General features: G+C 37.7%; 1 protein-coding gene across 4 annotated transcripts in view; it reads right to left on the reverse strand.

The window, feature by feature from the left end:
- The window catches only part of LOC117409552 (probable ATP-dependent RNA helicase DDX4), a 24,295-nt gene continuing 3,665 nt past the window's right edge, over positions 1-20,630 (reverse strand). Inside the window, exons 3-20 of one of the 4 annotated variants that reach the window (XM_058990412.1) lie at positions 18,152-18,265; positions 17,545-17,625; positions 15,772-15,819; positions 15,213-15,305; positions 14,854-14,925; positions 14,452-14,508; positions 14,265-14,309; positions 13,784-13,828; positions 12,221-12,360; positions 11,930-12,082; positions 10,266-10,420; positions 9,484-9,613; positions 7,936-8,102; positions 7,485-7,630; positions 6,885-6,984; positions 5,674-5,944; positions 1,774-1,881; positions 1-884 (exon numbers count right to left, since the gene is read on the reverse strand). In XM_058990412.1, the coding sequence (XP_058846395.1) occupies positions 804-884; positions 1,774-1,881; positions 5,674-5,944; positions 6,885-6,984; positions 7,485-7,630; positions 7,936-8,102; positions 9,484-9,613; positions 10,266-10,420; positions 11,930-12,082; positions 12,221-12,360; positions 13,784-13,828; positions 14,265-14,309; positions 14,452-14,508; positions 14,854-14,925; positions 15,213-15,305; positions 15,772-15,819; positions 17,545-17,625; positions 18,152-18,265 (2,006 nt within the window). In that variant the 3' untranslated portion in view covers positions 1-803. The remainder of the gene's footprint in view (positions 885-1,773; positions 1,882-5,673; positions 5,945-6,884; positions 6,985-7,484; positions 7,631-7,935; positions 8,103-9,483; positions 9,614-10,265; positions 10,421-11,929; positions 12,083-12,220; positions 12,361-13,783; positions 13,829-14,264; positions 14,310-14,451; positions 14,509-14,853; positions 14,926-15,212; positions 15,306-15,771; positions 15,820-17,544; positions 17,626-18,151; positions 18,266-20,630) is intronic. The other 3 variants (XM_058990425.1, XM_058990421.1, XM_058990426.1) reach the window with 3 other exon arrangements.

Raw genomic sequence — 20,630 nt, forward strand, 5'->3', positions numbered from 1 at the left:
TAATGAATGCTTACTTTAATTTTAGTTTGTACATTCATTTCTGTACATCAACAGATCTTTTCATGAAATGTAAGCTAAACTATTTCAGTTGCAGTTAGGTCATATGTGGTTGAAACCACTGCTAAGCAACACAAACTAAAGACAAGTTACAAAAGGCAGACCTGGCATTTGAAGAAGACTCAAACAATTTTAACATATCAACCATGACATGATCGAAATAACTGCTTGGAGTATATATACACACACAAACACTTACTGCTCAACACAAGTGGATCACACTATAAAAGCAAATCAGTTAAATGTGTGCCGACCAGCCCTTAAAACACTGGCATCCCAAACTCAATTTTGCAAAGAGAAAAAATGAAAATAGAAGTAAATTATATAAAATGCCCAGCATACACATTTGTTTTTAGTTATTTTTACCCTTCTAATTTAAAATGGGAAAACCCTAAAACTAGGTTGGCCCCCCCCCCCCCCCCCCAAAAAAAATGCAATTCAGTTACTGTGTTGACATACGCAATGGTAAAAACACACACATGTGATGCTCCCATTTTTGAATATGCATACCAGTTTATGAAATTTTACATAAAGTTGAAACTTAAATCCAACATAGAACTTGCACATCTACAAAACAAAATAGTGATAAGTGCCAATCATTACAACAGAACTAACTTAAAGTACAGCAGCACTTTAAAACACAATGCTCTTTATATATTAACAAGAGAAACAAAACCATTCATTTCAATACACTTCTCTCAAATAAGTGTCATGCTCCAATAAGAGTTGTGTTCTTGTACAGGAAATCACTCCCAAGCGTCTTCGTCCACAGCGATTGCTGGTTGGCTTGACTCCCGATTTCCAAAGCTTCTATTCCCACCAGGGCCCTGTAAAGACAAGTCACCTGGTTTGCAATACACTTTAGCCAGAGCAGAACTCAAAAGGACACGCTGCAACAACTGTTTTGGAAATGTGCTGCAGCAGTAAATAAAACAATAAAAAATAAAATAAAAATAAAAAAAATGCTCCAGTTCATTCCAGCAGACACCAGGAAGGGATTCAACCTTCCCACACAGTCATCCAACATGGCATTCAAATAATGAAATCATAGCTGGTGAAAACCTTGCCCTCTGATTGGCTGTGCACTACACATACCAAAGCAAACGAGTACAGCTAAATGCGACAGAGCATATCCTCTTGGGACAAACCAAACAAACAGTGAAAACAAAAAACAGAAGAATGTGTATGTCTACATGTAAAACACCAAAAACTAACTTGTCAACTGCAACTCTTTAATAGGATGGGAATTTTGCCTTCAAGGAGACAAATATTTCCTATACAAGTTGTTTCACTTTTAACCAGCTCAAACCATAAAAATAATAATAAGAGTACATATCAAAACGTGTGTTTTACTGATTTTACCATGTTTTACTGGCACACAGGGGTAACATGATCATCTTTCTAATAGCAATTTTTGGGGTAAAAATAGCAATTATTTTAAAATCTGGTACCTGGTCACCTTCATTTTTACATCTGGAGTTGAAGGGGTTAATGGCGCTACATTAGTGTATTCTTGCAGAAATTAACATATCTAAAAATCGCCAAAATGTAAAGACATAGAGGTCAATGCCAAGTTCACCAACACATTTTGCATGCAGTGTTAACATATCCATTAAAATATGAAGTCACTGAGGCAATGACAGCAAGGCTAGGACATTGACACAAAAAGGGTTAATGACAATTGAACTGTATATACACTTATGTAAACACACATACTTTACGGGAGTCCACTGATGCAAACACATTTCCTCTTGGATTGAAGCCAGTAGTCCCATGAGCACTGAATGCTACTTCCTCCAGCCAAGCAGGAACTTCCTGTTTAGCCTTAAAAAAAAAAAAAAAAATTATATGTATGTCAATGTGAATTTCAAAAGGACAAGGAAAGCAATTCATCCTATCAGTAATTCTATCATCAGGAGTCTAAGCCAAATGCATACTGTCAGTTTTTATTGAAGTTTCTTTAACACTGAAATCAATTTATTATTATTATTTATTTCTTAGCAGACGCCCTTATCCAGAGCGGCTTACAATCGTAAGCAAATACATTTCAATTTATGGTACAATGAAAAGTATTCAACATTTAGAAGTGCTGTGCATTTCATTGAAAATAGTTGCAAGCAAGGCGGACAGAGATGTTTTAAACTCCTGCAGTGGTTTTGTTCGTGCACTGGGCGTGCTATATGTCCTATATGTCACACTCATTTAATTTGAAGTTTTAACTAATCAGAGCAGTAGTAGTGCTCTTTTCGGGTTATTAAATGCTTTAAAAATTGGATTGGTTGGTTGGTTGGTTGGTTGCGCAGACCACCAAGTAAAAAGCAGTCTGGGCGATCCAGTGCTTTACACATTTAACAGCATTAGTACAGATAGTGGACAAGAAAATGGAAACACCAATGTAAAGTCACTTAATAGGGCGTTGGGCCACTATGGTATCCCGCTCTGTGGAGTTCTCGGCAGACCGTTTTTGACGAAACTGGCTGCTCGTGCCCCAGTTTGAAATTTGCAGTAAATTGATCTGCAGTTGCTCGCCTGTTTTGCCTTGCACTTCGAATTAATGCACGGATATCACGATCCTGGAGTATGCGCTTCTGCCCACTGTTGCCCTTTACTGATGATGTCTTTCCCTCGGAGTTCCATGCCAACATCACCTTAGACACTGTTGCTCGTGAAACATCAGCAAGTTGAGCTGTCTTGGTCACTGAAGCTCCTGCCAAACGCGCCCCAACAATGACCCCTCTTTCAAAGTCACTGAGGTCTCCTCTTGCAGCCATGCTAGCCATAATTATAGGCAATCAGGACTGTCCAGCATTTTTATACATGACCCTAAGCATGCTGGGATGTTATTTGCTTAGTTAACACATGGGCCACACCTGTGGGGAAGCCCTTGCTTTCAATATACTTGGTGTCCCTGATTTACCCAGGTGTTTCCATTTTTTTGTCCACTACCTGTACTTCAATACAGTAATATGATTATGGTTAGTACACATTTAGCCTTCAGGCTATGCATGCATAAAGCTAAAAAAACTCCCACCACTAAATTCTAGAACATTCAATATATATCACTCTATACATTATAGCAATGCATCAATATAAAAGAGATAACATTCAAATATATGCTTACCTTCCAGTATATGGAAGTGTAGTGTAGGATATATTGAAAAACAAGAACTGTCTTCAAAATGCAGAGACTTGTTTCGACCAAACAGCAATCAGTTTTTCAGAAACCCTCAGAGCATGGACCACGTCAGCTTGCAAGATCAAGTTGAATGGTATCAAATGGGGTCTTGTTCTGGGCTTATACTGGATTTTCCCTCCATTGAATAAATCACTCAGCCTTGACATTTCTTATCTTTAATTTAATTATAAATTCTAGAATGACCTGGTCAACTTCTTTTTCAAAATAGACTGGATACAACTTCTTGCCAAAATATATTGGAACATGATTTCATCGCTCTCTTTTTCCAACTCCTCCTTTTTCTACTTTGTCAGGAGGACCAAAGTTCACAGAATCCTTGCTATAATATATATATACACAAGTATATGTGTATATATGAGCAATGTTTTTAATATGTAACACCAGCTCTATTTGATTATATTAAGCTGGGTCAAAAATATATGCCCCTCTTAGCCGCATATTATGTTACCTTTTCAGTGTGTTGTCAGTAGGCCAGTTTAACTTCATATACAAATGTGTGTTAAAGTATGGGACAAAGACTGCCTTTGAATAAGCATACAGTGATCATGTTAAGTATAACAGCCTTATTTAACTGTGCCATTCTTGGACTATGCCTGACCTCTCTGTTCCAAACAGGATTCAGACACCCTGTTTTCTTGCCAAGACTACCGTTTTAAGGAGCTCCCGAGTGGCACATCCAGTAAAAGGTACTCCGCGTGGAGTACAGGATGCGCTCCATAGTCTGGACATCACCGGTTCGAGTCCAGGCTATTCCTTTGCTGACCGAGGACGGGAGCTCAGAGGGGGCGGTGCTCAATTGGCCAAGCTTCGCCCGGGGGAGGGAGGGTTAGGTCGGCCAGGGTGTCCCCGGCTCGTTGCTCACCAGCAACCACTGTAGTCTGGCCCTGCGCCTGCCGGCTTGCCTGTAAGCTGCCCGAGAGCTGCGTTGTCCTCCGACACTGTAGCTCTTGGGAGGCTGCATGGTGAGTCCGCAGTGTGAAAAAAAAGCAGTCGGCTGACGACACACGCTTCGGAGGACAGTGTGTGTTTGTCTTCACCCTCCCGGGTCAGCGCAGGGGTGGTAGCGGTGAGCTGAGCCTAAAAAATAATTGGCCATTCTAAATTGGGAGAAAATAAATAATTGGCAACGACTAAATTATAAAAAAAAAAAAAAAAAAAAAAAAAAAACACAACTACTGTTTTGATTAATATGAAAGACCATTGTAAGCACTGGACAGTATACTGGACAAAAAATCCCCCTAATTCGTGGAATGCTCACTATGACTGCCAGGTTTTCTTATCATAGAAAAGACCTTGGATTCAAATCTGTGGACTACAAGAAAATCTCACTTTGACTGCCAAAAAGAACCTTCCATATCTAGCACTGCTCTGCTTGCAAGCAGATAAGGGCACAGCTATTTTTCTGCAGATTTATTGTGTACTAAAATTATTGAATACAGTTTACACTTTGTCTAACAGTTTGTTTTTTATTGCAGTAAAACCTTTATATAAACTAAACATTTATTCTTTAATTTAATGGATACTGTAATTTCAAAGATTGTTTAGTTGAAGAACTAATTCTTAAATTGATTAAATTAAATGCTCGCTCCTGCTTTTACTGTCTATTTGTATTACAGTAGAGCCTTAAACAAGCAAAAACACTTGGTAGTTTAAATATTATGTTACTTATTAGATCAAAATACTTAAAGCATTATTTCTCTTCAGAGTTTTTTCACTATTAGATCAGAATACTTTATTTAAAACCTCTATGCTTAGTAACAACACAATCAAATAAAATCATACAGGCCTTTTTAGTTTCAAATATCGTTCTCTAAATCTGGTTAGCTGGGCTCCCATCTCTACATTCTCATTCCCATCGTCAGTGGGCAAAAACAACTGAATCTGGGTCCATCAAAGAACCGCACACCCTTGCAACTGAAGCCTTCCATGCAAAAGGATCTAATGACATAGCACAAAACGGGACGTGCCAGAACCATCTGTGACAGTCCACAACATCAGGGTATTGAGCAAACCGGAAAACACAGACAACTTGCATCCACAGTTTACTGTTCATAGGCCTGTAATACTGTACCCTGTTTTTTCTGAATGGTTGACAAAGTGCTTGCAGGAATGTTGAAATCTGCAACATCTTTCTTGTACAGTTGTTCATTATCCACTCAGCTATTCGAACTAGGGCGATTCGGTTTATTCAAATTTTTTTTCTCTCCAAAAGAATTCACAAAAACAGGAAATTCGTGTAAAGTAAAATTAGTATTGCAAGTAAACTTACCGTAAGTGACTGCAAAATTAGTCTGGGACCATGTAGAAAACGTGTAGTATCAAGACAATAGTCTAACCAGAGTTTGCTTTCATGACAATTAACTAAATATTTTTAAATATAAGCGAAATAATGAAATGAAAGCACATGAAGATAAACTTACATCAGAAAGAACCTTCACCAGGGAACGAGCTATAGGAGTATCAGATTCTGGGTCGAAGAAGGATATTGCTTTGCCAGTGTTTCCACAGCGCCCTGTGCGACCAATACGGTGGACGTATTCGTCAATGGAAGAGGGGAGGTCAAAGTTTACAACATGCTGCACATGCTCAATATCCAGCCCCCGAGCAGCCACAGAGGTTGCAACCAGAACAGGACACTTCCCCGTGCGGAAATCTCCAAGTGCTTGCTCCCTTTCCCTCTGTTCTCGATCCCTTCAAAATGAAACAATGACATTTGTCAAAGTCAACACATTCCATTTAGTTTGTAAACAAGTTTATTTGATACAACAAAAGGTTAAAACAATGCAGCAGTGAAACAAATGGTTTGCTGATAAGCACTATGTTAATTGAACAAATCATAAAAACACCTGAATGCCCACTGGAAAGCCAGCATCTCAGAAGTGTGCGGTCTGCATCCTTCAGTACGGTTACATGAACATAATTACAATATTTTTCAATATATATGGTTTTCTGAAAAGTAATTCAGATATGAAGTCATGTAAAACACAGGTTTTCAGAAAACGTATTGAATACCGAAAGTTTCCGAAAAATACCACCTAGAATATTCCAACAGAATTTCTGAAAACAATAACTTGTCATGTAAACCCACTTCAGAAAACGTACTCTGATAGTGTACCGACATCGTTCCCACACACATGATTATTAAAGCAACTATATCCTACAGAAGCGTCCTAGTGCCAATGAAAAAAAAAAATTGAAAAAAAAAAAAAATCTCCTAGCTAGGAGAAAAAAAGTCCTACGTAGAAAAAATCTCCTAGCTAGGACTTTTTATCTCCGCCTAGTTCTGTCAATTTTCTTTTTGACTTCAAGGCGAATAAACCTGGCTTGTTTTGTGCGGATGTCACATTTGCACCTTCTGCAGATACTAGCTGTCAGCACAGCGATTGCCCAAAAGGTTTGCCAAGTACCTGATAACTTGGGGAAAAATGAAGCAGAATCTGCAAATCGAGGCCACATCATACATCCCAGGGACATTGAACTTGAATCAGAAACTGGAACTGCCAAGCACCATATTCCACATGCAAAAATGTGTACTGTGTATACTGAGATTCTCTCTCCCCACCCCCGATTTTATCCCTATTAAATTTGTTAAGACAAAAAATGTAAATGCGGAACACCAAGTATAACTTACCCGTGAATACTTGTGGTTGGGATTTTTTCTTGACAGAGGAAAGTTGCAATGAAGTCTGCTTTTCTTTTAGTTTCAACAAAAACCATTGTGCGTTCCGTGCCTGAAAGAGAATAGTCATCTTACCAATCCTTTATTTTACTTAAATCACTTAACATTTTAATGCACCCCACCCCCACATAATGCATTATGCAACTTAAAATTGTTTGCCAAAAATAGTAAACCAGCGCTTGCCTCAACGGGAATAAAATCTAGTATTATGGTGCTTTGTACAAAGTATACAGCAGAAACCTAAATTTTAAGCCACTTCACTTTCATATGGCACCCATGTCATGGTCACCAACACATTTGGCGTGTAGTGTTCATAATCTTGCTAATATAAAGAATACATTAAAATGTCTCAAACTACTGACACAAAAATGATTAATTTAGCTTAGGCTACACTCCAATACCTTAAATGTGTGCTTGAAAATACCCATACATAGTTTCTTCAAATTACCACACTATTCCCTGAAGTGCATTGTGACACCCAAGTAGCAAAAATAAATAAGTTAGGGAAGAAAATAAAATTGGATGGAGATAAGGTCATTAAAATCATCTCACCTGTAGTCTGAAGCATTTCAACCAGCTTGTCTCTCTTTGAATATTGAGTAACTTGCAGCACATTTTGCTCCACATCACTACAAGCACCTCCTACTTGACCAACCGCAAGGAATATGTAGCCAGGCTTTAAAAAGTCTGCAGCTAGCCTTTAAAATTCAAAGACGAATAAACAGATAAAGTTGGGTAGTTAAATTGTAAAATACCCTATAGATGAATTAACTAAATTATGCCTTGGTGATGTTAAAAGTCAAATGACTTATTCCCCAATACAAGTGCTGAAGAACTGTTCCTTCACTAATGACAAACACATGTGTGATTTGGGATTGTCAATACATTTTTATCACATTCTAATTGAAATGGGTGTGAATCAAGTCTGGAAAAAATGTTGCACAGTAAAACTAAAGGTGAACAAAAATCTGCACCCAAGTAGTTGAAATAATTTACCACATACTTCTGAATATCCTCTGGGTAAGTGGCACTAAACAAAAGAGTCTGCCGTTCTTCCTTTGGAGGCATGCCAGGAGATGCTACCAGCCTGCGCATTTCTGGCTCAAATCCCATATCCAACATCCGATCTGCTTCATCCAGTACAAGGTACCTTAGTTTGCTTAGTCCGACCTAGGTAAAAAGCAGAAGGGAGCACATGTAGCACAGCCACTGAATAGGACTGTGGTATACTCTGGTTTCAAGGATTTAAGAACAAAGCATTAAGGATGCATAACATATGAGGAGGGGGAAGATAACTAGGGGGTCTTTTTCCTGGGTATGTTATGGTATAAAATTGATTTTGTGGACATTTCGCAGACCTGTTTAAAACATTAAATAAACATAAGTAGATATTTCAGAGCTCTATAAAAGCCTAAAAATAGTGGTAGTTGCTTCCTAACTAAAAATGATATACTGTGATTTGTTGAAAGCAAGCATGCACCATCCTCCAGCAGTTGTTGCCAACATTGTGTCTGGTGTGAAGACTTTCCCATGCATTGAGACTGCGAGTTCTGCATCCACTGAATTGGTTGGAAGTGTAAGGCACCGCTTTGCCAACTTAAACAGATGTGGAAATCAATTAGAAGGTCCCAAAACTCTGTTACCCAAGGGCATCTGGCATTATTTTAATAAAGGCCATATATGCAGCACGTTCGTGGTCAAGTTTGTCCCATCCAGGAATTTATTTCTTGTGTAAGGGTATATCAAAAAAAGAAAACTTGCCTATTTCGGGTTTAAAATTCTAACTACATTAAAAAAAAAAGTAAGCAGCAGGTTGTTTGAAGCGAGGTGGCTGTGCTACATCATACCTGTAGTACTGATTTAACTTGGCTACAACCGACAGGAATACTTTTGATCTGCGTTGACTTTCAAGTTTGTTTTATGAAAGCTGTTATTTGTTTTAGGTTCTGTTTAGCAGCCTCTGTAGTAGCCTTTTGTTTAATGTGTGATTCTGAAACTAAATAGCGATCGATCACATTTTCTCCAGTCACATTACAAGATGTGCAAAACAATTTACCTCCACCTGCATATAAAGTTCCTTTGGAAATTTTAGCAACCTAAATAAAAAAAAAAAAACACAATGTAACACTGACTTTATCCCACCTCCTACTGTACAATACAGTACAGTACGCAGAAAAGCCAGTACAGACGCACGGATAGGCTGATTAAAACATTGTCGTCATGTCAACAGTAAACAAGAAAGTTAACTGCTTTGGAGTTATTTTTTTTATGTTGTTATTTGCCTAAGGACTAAAATAAAAAAAAGCCTATCTACAGAATTAAGATACATAGTTTGCATTGCTTGCGATGTGCAGTAGTTCATTTAATCTCTTCAACTCCAGATGCAAAAATGAATGTGCACTCCAGGTACCTGATTTTGAAATTGGCAAATACCAATTGCAATATTCTAATTGTTTTTGCACTTCATTATTTAGTATAGCCATAGGTATTGACGCACAAAACAAACAAATAAACCGAGCCAAACAAAAAAAAGCTGGCGCTGGGTCCTTACCTTTCCTCTACCAATGATATCCATGAGTCTTCCTGGAGTTCCACACAATACGTTGCATCCTTTCAAAACTTCCCGTATTGTGTACCCAGTACTTATCCCGCCATACACTACAACAGGCCTCACACAGGTTCTGAAAAACACCAGTATGGAGGAAGGCAACATCCGTTATTACTGCTATGTTAAATCTCATGTATCCCTTTGTGTTTCATGTTAACTGGAATGTTCATTGTTAAACCGATTAACTTACAATTCAATTACGATTAACTTCATTGGTACTGGAGAATTCCTGGTATAGCAGAGGTTTAATGTAAATGCAGAGCCTTAATGCTTAACTAGAGGTTTACACCCAATAAAAACTTTTCTATTGTTTAAAAATCTCCAGAGTACATTTTGTTTAAATGCTTACTTGGTCCCAATAAATTTACAAGCATGTACCATAAGAACATTTACTAGATCTTGATAGCGTCCCACACAGCTGCAGCGGCTGCTGGAACCACCCTGGACATGGATGTTTTAATAAGCATTAGAGAAAGCAAAGCTGAAGCATTGTCAGCACAAAACAAAAACACCACATGGTGATCAATGTGCTGCAAAAATTGGATCAAAGCCATTTAAAAAAAAAAAAAAAGACCACAAAACGCTTCCAGGGAAACTTGAACACACCCAAAACAAAAACACCTAAAAAAAAAGTCTTATCTGCCTTCCAGAAGGACTGTGTGAAGCGTGCAATGCTGCATTTCTCTTACTGAATTGCATAAATTCAATACATTTTCTATACATACCCATACGCAAATTTCCTAGCCTCCAAGTAGATCTGGTTTATTAGCTCTCTTGTTGGAGCTACGATTATTGCTTCAGGCTCCTGTAGTTCACTGAACTTACTAGCAGCAACTCCATCCTTCATCAATTGTTGCAAGATCGGCAACAGAAATGCTGCCTGTATTTAAAATATAGAAAGGGCTTGTCAGCATTAGGACTCTTACTTGATTGTTTTATTCTTTAACCAAAGCCAATGCAAACCCCTTAACAAGAAACCGGTTCAACACAAAGGCTCAGGAATTACTAGGTGTGTATTTTTATTTATATATATATTTTATATATATATATATAAAAACCACAACCATTTTTCTATAATGGTTTAAGGTGATATGGGTGCGTTTCTTTTATTCACCATTTGTACATCAGTGAGCCACTGTGTTCATTTGAACTAACTAATGAACACAGACATCAAGTTCTGAAAACTGCATGAGATTATCCTAGTAGGCTATTAAGTGACGTCATGTTTAATAAACCGTCCTACTAAACAATGATCGCTAGCAAACGTGATTGTCAGTAGATGAAACAGATACTCAAATATCAGCAAGAACAAGGCACTGTAACTTTTCATCACTGCCTTCCTATTAATTTACCAAACCAAAGAGGTAACAGCAGCTATTATCCATCGTATCGGTCAAGAGAAACGCAGTAAGCACACACCAATGCAGAGAATCAGAAAGTCTATTTACTACTATATAACTAATAAGATGCTACAGGCATTTGTATTTTTTATTTTAAACGGTATTGTAAAGGTGTTGCCGTCTCCTCGAGTTGATAGTGTTGTAGGAATTTTGGTTTTATGTATTCAAAAATTAATAACATTTCATTCCCACTTAAAAAAAGTCCCCTAGATGCCGTTTAACTTTGCAACGGTGTCATACCCACCTTAACTTTTCTTCTGTCCTTTGTGTTCATTGCTGTTAACATGCAGTCCAATGGGCGGGCATTGCATGTTCAGTGGGCGGGCACTGCATGTCTTAAAACGCACTCGATTGGCTATTGCTAGGTTACACTTTGCTTCTCTTAACTAATAGGATGCTGTTCAAACTGATAAAGATGAAGAGGGTTGCAGTTGTCACATCCTTACCCCCTATCGTTCCAGACTGAGCCCAGTCAATGTTAATATTTTGGTGTTTCTCCACAGTAATTTGAAATAAAAAAGCAGCCTTATTTTGCTAAGCCTGTGTGAGCTGGAGTGAACACTACTTCGTTAGGTAGTGCCTGATAGAACTGTAGTACCTGTGTTGTATTTGTTTTAAAACTTTCATGTTATTTTTCTTGTTAAAAAATGACTTGAGTGTATTTCTTTAAAATAGCCATTTAAAAAAAGGGATTACAAAAAAGTGACATTATACCGTGGTATGACGATAACCGTGGTATATTTGACGGTTACCATACCGTCAATTTGATACCGTGACATCTACACACAACTGGTGTGGAACAACAGTATTGGGGCAGGTATGTAGAGTTGACAAATGGGTCATCATTTAGTTGGATGACAACATATCAGCTAACACCACCCTGTTTGTTATAAATCCCCAAATCCTTTTATTGAAATTGATTTATTTTTAATACACTTAAATGCCAAGACGTAGGACTCTCACAAGCCTTCCCCTTTATTTGCACTTACAGTTTTTCCAGATCCTGTCTGCGCACATGCCATTACGTCACAGCCTCCTAAAACTATCGGAATGCCATGCTTCTGAACTGGAGTGGGCTTGACATATCCCGATTTACTGATATTCTTGTTTAAAGTGTCACATAGTCCAGCCTCGTCAAAAGTCTACAGCAAAAAAAGAAAAAAAAAATTAAGAAACTAAGAACTATGCCAATAAAACAAATATTTTGGAAGCGTCATCTCAAAAGTAGTATTTCTCTGGGTGCTAGTACCCTTCTTAGAACTAAAAGGACAATGACTAACCATTATTGCCAGTGGAGCATTTCCAGATACATCCACTAGGATATCATCATATTTGTTAAAGTTGATTCCTGTCTCGTAATGAGCAAAAATCGTATCTTCTTCTTCCGGAGGTGGAGGGGGTACATAAATCACCTTGGGACCTTCGGAAAAAGAGTTGGCAAAACATAACGCAGACATAGTGGAGGGCAAGGGTATTGAGAAGGTGCAATACTGCATGACCAGAGACCAAATGTGTGCTTGTTTACGAAGTAAAGAGGATTAAACAACTCGGAACGATTCATCTTCTTATATACTATAAACCCAAATCACTTTATTTAAGGCTGTGTCATGCTTAAATCACCAGAGGCTTGATGGGGAGTATATTGCCATGGTTGCTGCAAGCATGTGGACTGTGCACATTTGTCAAACTAATTTTAAAAGGCACAGCAGACATCTTATATGAACATTTAACCCATTCAAACTGAACATTTGAAAACAAAGCTGAATTTCAACAGTTATGCATTTTATTTGAAAATGAAATAATTTAAGTTAGCATTACTTTACACAGAGATGCCAACTATTAATTTTATTTAAAAAAAGCCAGTGGCTGCTAGCCCCTGGAAAATTAAAAATAAATGTTCCAATAGAATTGTGTCTCATACGTTTTGTTATATATGTTTTTAAAACATTTATTATCAAGAAACGAGTGGATAAAAGCAGATAATGTTTCACAAACAATTTAAATCAATTACAGATGGAATTAACTTTATAAATATTTATTGAGAAAGTATTTTGAGTAGTGTCTATTAACATTTATCATGGCATTGCAATTTTACTAGGTTTGCTTATGGTAGTTAGCATTTAGCACTGTTCTGTTTATAAAATATTGCTTTTATAATAGAATACACTGTGTATATGTTTAAGGTTTATGTACAGAAACTGATATGCAAACAATATAAACACTCTATAGAATTTCTTTTCAAGATGGCAAGACAACTGGATGAATCACTGTTGGCAAATACTGGCACCTGATTCTGGTGTATATGAATCTTGATAGTGATTCAGTTTATATAATATACGTGTTCACAGTATATTTAAATAAATGCTCAGTTCTAAACCATGTGTTGTGTTTATTTTAACAAAAGAAATTTCAGTGAATGTTGTTGGGTCTTCAGGTAACAGAATAAAATATTTTTGTACCTTTATCTCTTTGAAAACCCCAAATCTACTGAATAATATTTTTAAAACTTACATTTTTGAAAAAATACTAAAATAGTGTTTATAAAATAAAAAAAAAAAAAAGAGAAGATGTTTTTATGGTTACTGAAGTACTTTAGTGTTCCCCAGGGTGTTCTGAAAAAAGCACACCAATTCCAAGATACTACTGCAATAAATTGATTTTTTTGTGAAATTTTAAAGCAAGGCAAAACACCAGACTAAAGAGATCAGAATACTAGTATGCACCTTAATAAACAAATACAATAATACTGTTCAAAGCTTATTCAAATATTCTATATTAAATCATTCCATTCAAAACTATTGTTAATCATTGTAACACCTTAATACATTACAGACAACACATACCTGCATTTTCACCACCTTCATCCTCTCTATCAGACCTATAAGGTGCTGGTAAAAAAATACTAAAGTTTATTCAGAAGTTTGCATTCAGGTTTACCAAAAACAGCTTAAAAAAAAAAAAAAAAATTTGGTTATTTCTAGTGGAATAAACTTAAACATCACACCTCAGGTGAGCAATGTAAACGGGCAACAAGACTAAACAAATAAAAAAAAAAAGTAACTTTACAACAGTAAATTAATCAAACACATTAGCCATGGGTTCTCAAAAGGAAAAACAGAGCCAGGCTATAAATGGACAGTAAATACATGAAGCACGGCTAGCTTTGTTGGGATGCTCGGAGATTTTAGTGGTGTTTTTTTATTCTTAGTGTAGCGACTGACATGGCTGCGGTCTATTTGGATTATGTTTTATATTCCCAACGTTTTACTCATGATTCACAAAAAAAAAAAAACATCTGCATTATCTGAGATGGACCCTCTCTACCTTTTTCTGAAGAAAGTACTTCTTCATCCCTTCCTTTATAACCTCCTAAAAACAAAAACAGTTGCCATTATATTCCAAGGAGCACTGCTGTGTTAATCAGTACACACAACTTGCAATGAAGATGAGCAGTCGGTACAAACGGACGTAACTGATTGATTCTCCTATTAAAACATGTAAATTGAGTTACCTCGAGATCCTCCCCGGCCAAATCTTCCTCGTCCTCCTCCTTCACCACTGTCATCACCTGCAACCAGAGTAAAGAAAAGATGAACCCTCTCTCAAAGCGCGTAGGGTTTTCAGAATAACCACCGCCTAATACTGGATTTGCACCAGCTTTTTTATTAAATATTATTTTCAGGTATTATCTTTCAGTAAATCTGTCGTACTATAACAATATAAAATAAACGATAGCGATACATATGCACACAACACACCACCCTCCACACTCCCCCATCGGCCCTACGTGCCACAATGAGGCCAGTGCCCCCTACTACCTTGGAAGTAGCCACATACCTTAAAACTAATTGAAAATCCTGACCATAACGTACAGGTTCAGTCAGTAACATGTCCAAGGATCAAGACAACAAACCTGAACGACTTCCAAATCCTCCTCTTCTGCCTCCAAACCCACCAGAGCTGCCAAAATCATTGTCTCCATTATCTTTAAAAAAAAAATAATAATAATAATAAAAACCACACAACACATATACACAGGAATGTATGCAAACATACACTGCATATACCTGTAGCACCTCACTTACAACACTTATATACCAAGTATCCCTATATAGATCATCCAGTCTTCAAAAGAGTTATATTTATACAGTATGTCCACGAATAATAAGTAGTTAAAATGGAAAACTCCAAAAAAATCCATGCAGGCTTGTACCTCTGCCATTTGACACTTAACCAACACTAATAAATAACTGAAACTCTACTGTCACTCACCCTGCCGGAATCCTCCTCTCCCTCTTCCAAACCCACGGCCGCCTTCTCTGCCTCGTCCACCGCCCGATTCAAAGGAAGAACCACCCCTGAATCCTACAGCCAAAAAACACATGAAACACTTCTTATACCCCACAGACGCACAGCTGCAATAACTGTACTAGAGAGAGAGTACACCTGTGTCGTTAGGGTCAACTACCGAGATCCACCCTCTACCCAGAAACTGGAGCAAAAAGCTGCGCCTCATTGACGGCATTGATCAATAGAGTGAGACTACGGAGTGCTGCTATAGACAAAAAAAATATACAAGAATAATTTGAGCTTCCAGGATAGAGATAGCACTAGGATTACATGCCTCAAAGTATTCAAAAAATGTTTCATATCAGACAAATGGTTTATAAACCAAATGGAAATGTGAAAGATCTGTATCATGAATATGTCCCATAGGTTAAAAAAACAAAAGTTACTAGTAAAAAAAAAAAAAAAAAAAAAAAGATTGAGAATGCTTTGTGGTGGAGGGGGGCAGGGACAGCATTTGACTACTACCTGGCAGTAAACATACCTCCACCACGGTTTCCAAAACTGCCTCCCCCATTTTGATAGTCAGCGCCTGCATGGAGAAAGCATTGAGAAATCCCAATGTTAATTTAGTCAAGAGATCAGGTGCATTCTGCCTAGTTATATTTATAGTCAAGTAACAGCTCAGATTATACGTGCTGTTTAACAAGCTATACATTGATTATGCTGCATTTAACATGACTTGAACCAAGAGTAACTCAAGAGAAGTCTCACTCCGTAATACACACACCTGATCGACAGGGCCTGGGGGGGGGGGGGGGGGTCCTTACACATTGTAGGGCATATATTTAATTAATGTATATCAGCAATCCCTCTTTTCCATATTAGACTTACAACACTTGCACTGACTCAAGTCCAACTTGATTACAGGTAAGCTTGATTACAGTTAACCTGTCCAAGACTTTATTCAGACTGGAAACACGCTTTCTATTGGGCTGGGACATTAAACTGCTGAGCCGAGACACATGAAACAAGGTTTTAAGCCAAGATCTTCACTCAATCTCTCTGTGCTTCAGCATTACACCACAAAAAAGGATTTACCAAAATAGTATATCCATTTCTACAGCAACAAGGATGCATTTAAGTTATCTGGAGACCTCTGCTGTTACCCAAAGACATTTTACAAGACATCCATTATCACCTATCGAGGACTTTTCAAATCCTCTACTCTGCCATCTTGTGGGGAGGAAAAAAAAATCAAGTAATACCAAAAACATCCAGCAGCATTTCCATCCCTGTAGATAAAAACCCTCTCCACGTACTCTTAATTCATAACATGCAAGAGTGACACCACCATAAACTACATTCAAACCAAGTGGGGCAACTTCTGGCAGTCTAAGAACTAGTGTAGGATTATGGATGTGCAAATACAGAAACAGATTTAACAAAAATATCAATCTTTAACCCTTTGCAGTCCATTGTCGGACTGGGTCCGACATTGCAATTATTCCTCACAGGTCCTTTGTCGGACTGGGTCCGACATCATTATAGCAACGCAATAAACGGGTGTTTAGTCGTTTTTTCTCCGGAAAAAGCTGAGAAAACCATTCAATTGCCGAGTGGGAGCGACAGGAGCCGAGATAAGTCGGGGGGGAAAAAAAAAAAAAAAAAAAAAAAAAGGCGTATCTCATGAATAGTCATACATGGTATCAGGTATCAGATAATGGGGCGTTCATAGTAAACAAGCTGGCTGAGTGCGTCAGCGCACAGAGACTATCATGGACATTTGCAGAGCTTTTTTCAGATGTTATAGTAATAAAATAATGACTTGGATCGCATTATTGAGGAGTTTGGTGATAAAACTAGTAATCCGGAGATGATCGATCGGTATGTACGACTATTATTATTATTTATTTCTTACATAGCTGAACACTATAGCAAACGAAAGGGTGGGGCGGGGCTGGAGATGCCTAGTGAGTGCTTTGTTGATATGCAGGGCCATTTAAACCCGTTTGACTGTGAAAAAAAACACTTTTAAACAGCGCGTATAAAATTAACTGCGCGTGTGAAAATTAATTAGACCTGGCGTGCCTGACGCGCAGTTAATAAATGGACTGCAAAGGGTTAATATCACGTAAATACATGCCATGAATACAGGAGAGGCGGGGTTCAGAAAAATATGGGCAGGGTTAAATGTCCTTGCATCTTAACATATTAACAATGCATGGTATATGGTCCGCATTGGCATAGCATGTTTTTATAAATTGCTCAATATGCAACCAGCCCCATTTGCTAAATCAGTCTTTATACTTCTTACCTCTTTGATTCCCAAAGCCACCTCTTCTTCCAAAGCCACTACTTTTTTCATTGTTATTGTTCCAGGAACTATTTTCATTACCTGCAAAAAACAAAGGCATTTGTGTGTGTGAGTATATATATATATATATATATATATATATATATATATATATATATATATATATATATATATATAGACGGAATGAGTTCAATACTACGTATAGGAAGGGTGAAGACGAGGGAAGAGGAGGCGATTTGTACTTGATTGAAAAGACACAGTAACCATAAGCCACCACTCAGGAAGACCACACACAAGATATTGTATATGCAGTCAAATATTCTCTAGAAGTACACCTCAATTCTAGCTGTTTTCCAAAACACCCTTATTTCTAAATCCCATACTGCAGCCAGTCGCCATCTGTGACAACATACAACATAAAAAAATAAGTATACCCTTTATGACCTTGAATTCAAGTAGAACTGCCAAACATGGTACACATTACGGCATGCATCTTAGCCCAGCCCCAGTGCATGTCCAAATATTTATTAAAACTAAAAACATATGCGATACAAAATGTTTCACATCTCACAGAACCCACACACAGCACGGTCATGCAGTCACTTGCCATCTTGGTGCTGCTGCTGCGCAACTGAAGTACACCAGCCGTCATTATATGACTGCATCCGATGAAATGCGGCTCCCTGTGGTTTAAAAGGCTGTCCATAGGATGAAAATCCTCCTAGAGAACAGTGGCCATATAAAAGCATTAATGCTACACCCATGACACATTGTGGTTAACCTAGAATAGTTACACCCAGCGAGTCCAAGCAAAATGAAAAAAGTATTTAAAGTCTCTCCTTTCATCAAGACATTGCTTTCATTGAATATATTTGTACCATTACTCCATAACATCCAACTTGCTAAAGTTAACAAGTGTAGATGAACAGTTCCCAAGACATTGTAGCCTTTCCAAATCACAATCCACAAAAACATGCACAAATAGAACACCTCATGAACTGGTATGAGCTTCATCCCAATCTGATAATCAGTTCTGCAGATGCTGCGTTATAGGACGGCAAACGTGTGTATGTGGCTAATATTGGTACGAGTAAAACTGAACAGACCGGGGCTGAATAGTTAAGGACTGTTTACCGTGCTTTGAGTGCTGATATAACCCATACAGACAGTCCTATAAATCTATGATATACGGCTTTATTATTAATATGCAAGAGAAAAACACTGCGATATTTGTTTTATACTCATTACCAACCTGTATTTAGTCTACTGTCAATTTAATTGAAAAAATTGATGACGATAATATCAACAAGTTACTAATTGGACTTTGCAGTTGAATGGAATTTAATTTTTTTTTTTTTTTTTTTTTTTTTTTTTTAAAGCAGATGTGTTGATATGAAGAATATAGCACAGTAAAAACTGGAAGATGCAGGGTTGATGTCACGAATAGGGTTTCTCCGTGATAAGCCATGGAATACAGAAGGTGAAAAGTATGCTCCAATTGGCTGAAAGATCCTGAGCAGTCTATAATATTTGTTAATCTGAACAAAACAAAAAGCACAAAGAATCATTTGTTGCAACGGCACCTCTGATGGAATAGTTTGTTAACAACCACCCCAACCAGCAAAGCTGCTGGGTTTTTATACATGTGACCATCTCCAAATTAACAATAAATTAAATCAACCCAACCCAGAGAAGGTCACATTCCGCGCAAGTTTTTGTTTGTATGGCCGACAGTTATACAGCAGAGACGAGCTGCTAACACCGCCTCTGCCAGACCACATTTAAACAAAACACAAAATTCATTTAAAATCATACAACATCCTCTGTTTAAATAAACTTAAACAATACATTTTAAATCAGAATACATTCACCCGTGCCAAACAAACACCACATTTTATCAGCTGGACTTTGCCCTGCCCCCTCTAATTATGGCAGGGCTTTTCCTCTGCCCTGCCACAGTAACATACAGGAAAGGCCCTGAAAGGAGCCTCCGCTAGAAGAGGCAGAGTGGCAGTTTGTGTGCACACTTACAAACGTGTAACCATGAAAGCCAAAGTACAATCTGTTATGTACAAATGAAATGTGGGGAAAATGTTAGTTGACATAGGTTAGGACCATGATTTAAATGCACAACAGAGGGAGGGTTCTCCACCCCTACACCCCCCACCCAACTTAAGATGCACAAATTCACTGAATTTAAGCAGCCAAATGCACTACTTTGCATTTTGCTGAACACATGCATAATGCATCAGTACATCATTACCTACATCCACAAGATCAGGGGTGTGCAATTCGTATCGCCCGACGCCCAGGACAACAAGAGTTGCAGTTATGAATTAATTAGTCACTTAGCAGACGCTTGTATCCAAAGCGACCTACAGAGTCTAGGTGGTGAACTATGCAACTGCTGCTGCAGTCACTTACAATAGGAAACGGTTTAGTGTAAAATGTCTTCTGAAGGTAGGCAGCCACTGCTCTGTACTGAAACACACGCCCGGGTTGGGTTATACTTTGCCTGTTGGACAAATAGTTTTTATGTATTCATTTTTCCTATGTTCATTCTGTTTCTAGAAAAATACTACAGTATATTTCTAGAGAGCCACGCAAGTTTCTGAAAACTGAATTGTGGAAGTTTAGCACCTACACACAAACATTTTAAAAAGTGTTCACTTCCGATTGGCTAGCTGTAGAAAAAGGCGATCTTCCATTGATTACTAAGAAACCAATAAATGGCTGCAAGAGCGCCTCTGGCATGGCACAGGGCTAATCTTTTAAACTCAAGGTATTCTTTACATTTTTTTGTAAGTTGGCAAATAAGTGATGCTGATTTCTTAATACATGATATTTAAATGCAGCAATCTAGTAAAGTTAAGTAAAGTAATAAAAAAAACACCCATAGGTCTCCAAGGTATTAGCAGATTAGAACAAAATTGTGTCGTGTAACTTATTTGAGTCTCCTTTGTGGTCAAGCGTGTACCTGTTGGGTATTTTTTTTATTTTTTAAACAAGTCAAGTTTTCTGTTTGGAAGCATTTCAAAACACTTTCCCTGGCAAAAAAATGTAAGGATTTTTTTTTTTTCAATTTT

This window comes from Acipenser ruthenus, chromosome 2 (assembly GCF_902713425.1).
Source record: "Acipenser ruthenus chromosome 2, fAciRut3.2 maternal haplotype, whole genome shotgun sequence".
Taxonomy (NCBI): Eukaryota; Metazoa; Chordata; class Actinopteri; order Acipenseriformes; family Acipenseridae; genus Acipenser; species Acipenser ruthenus.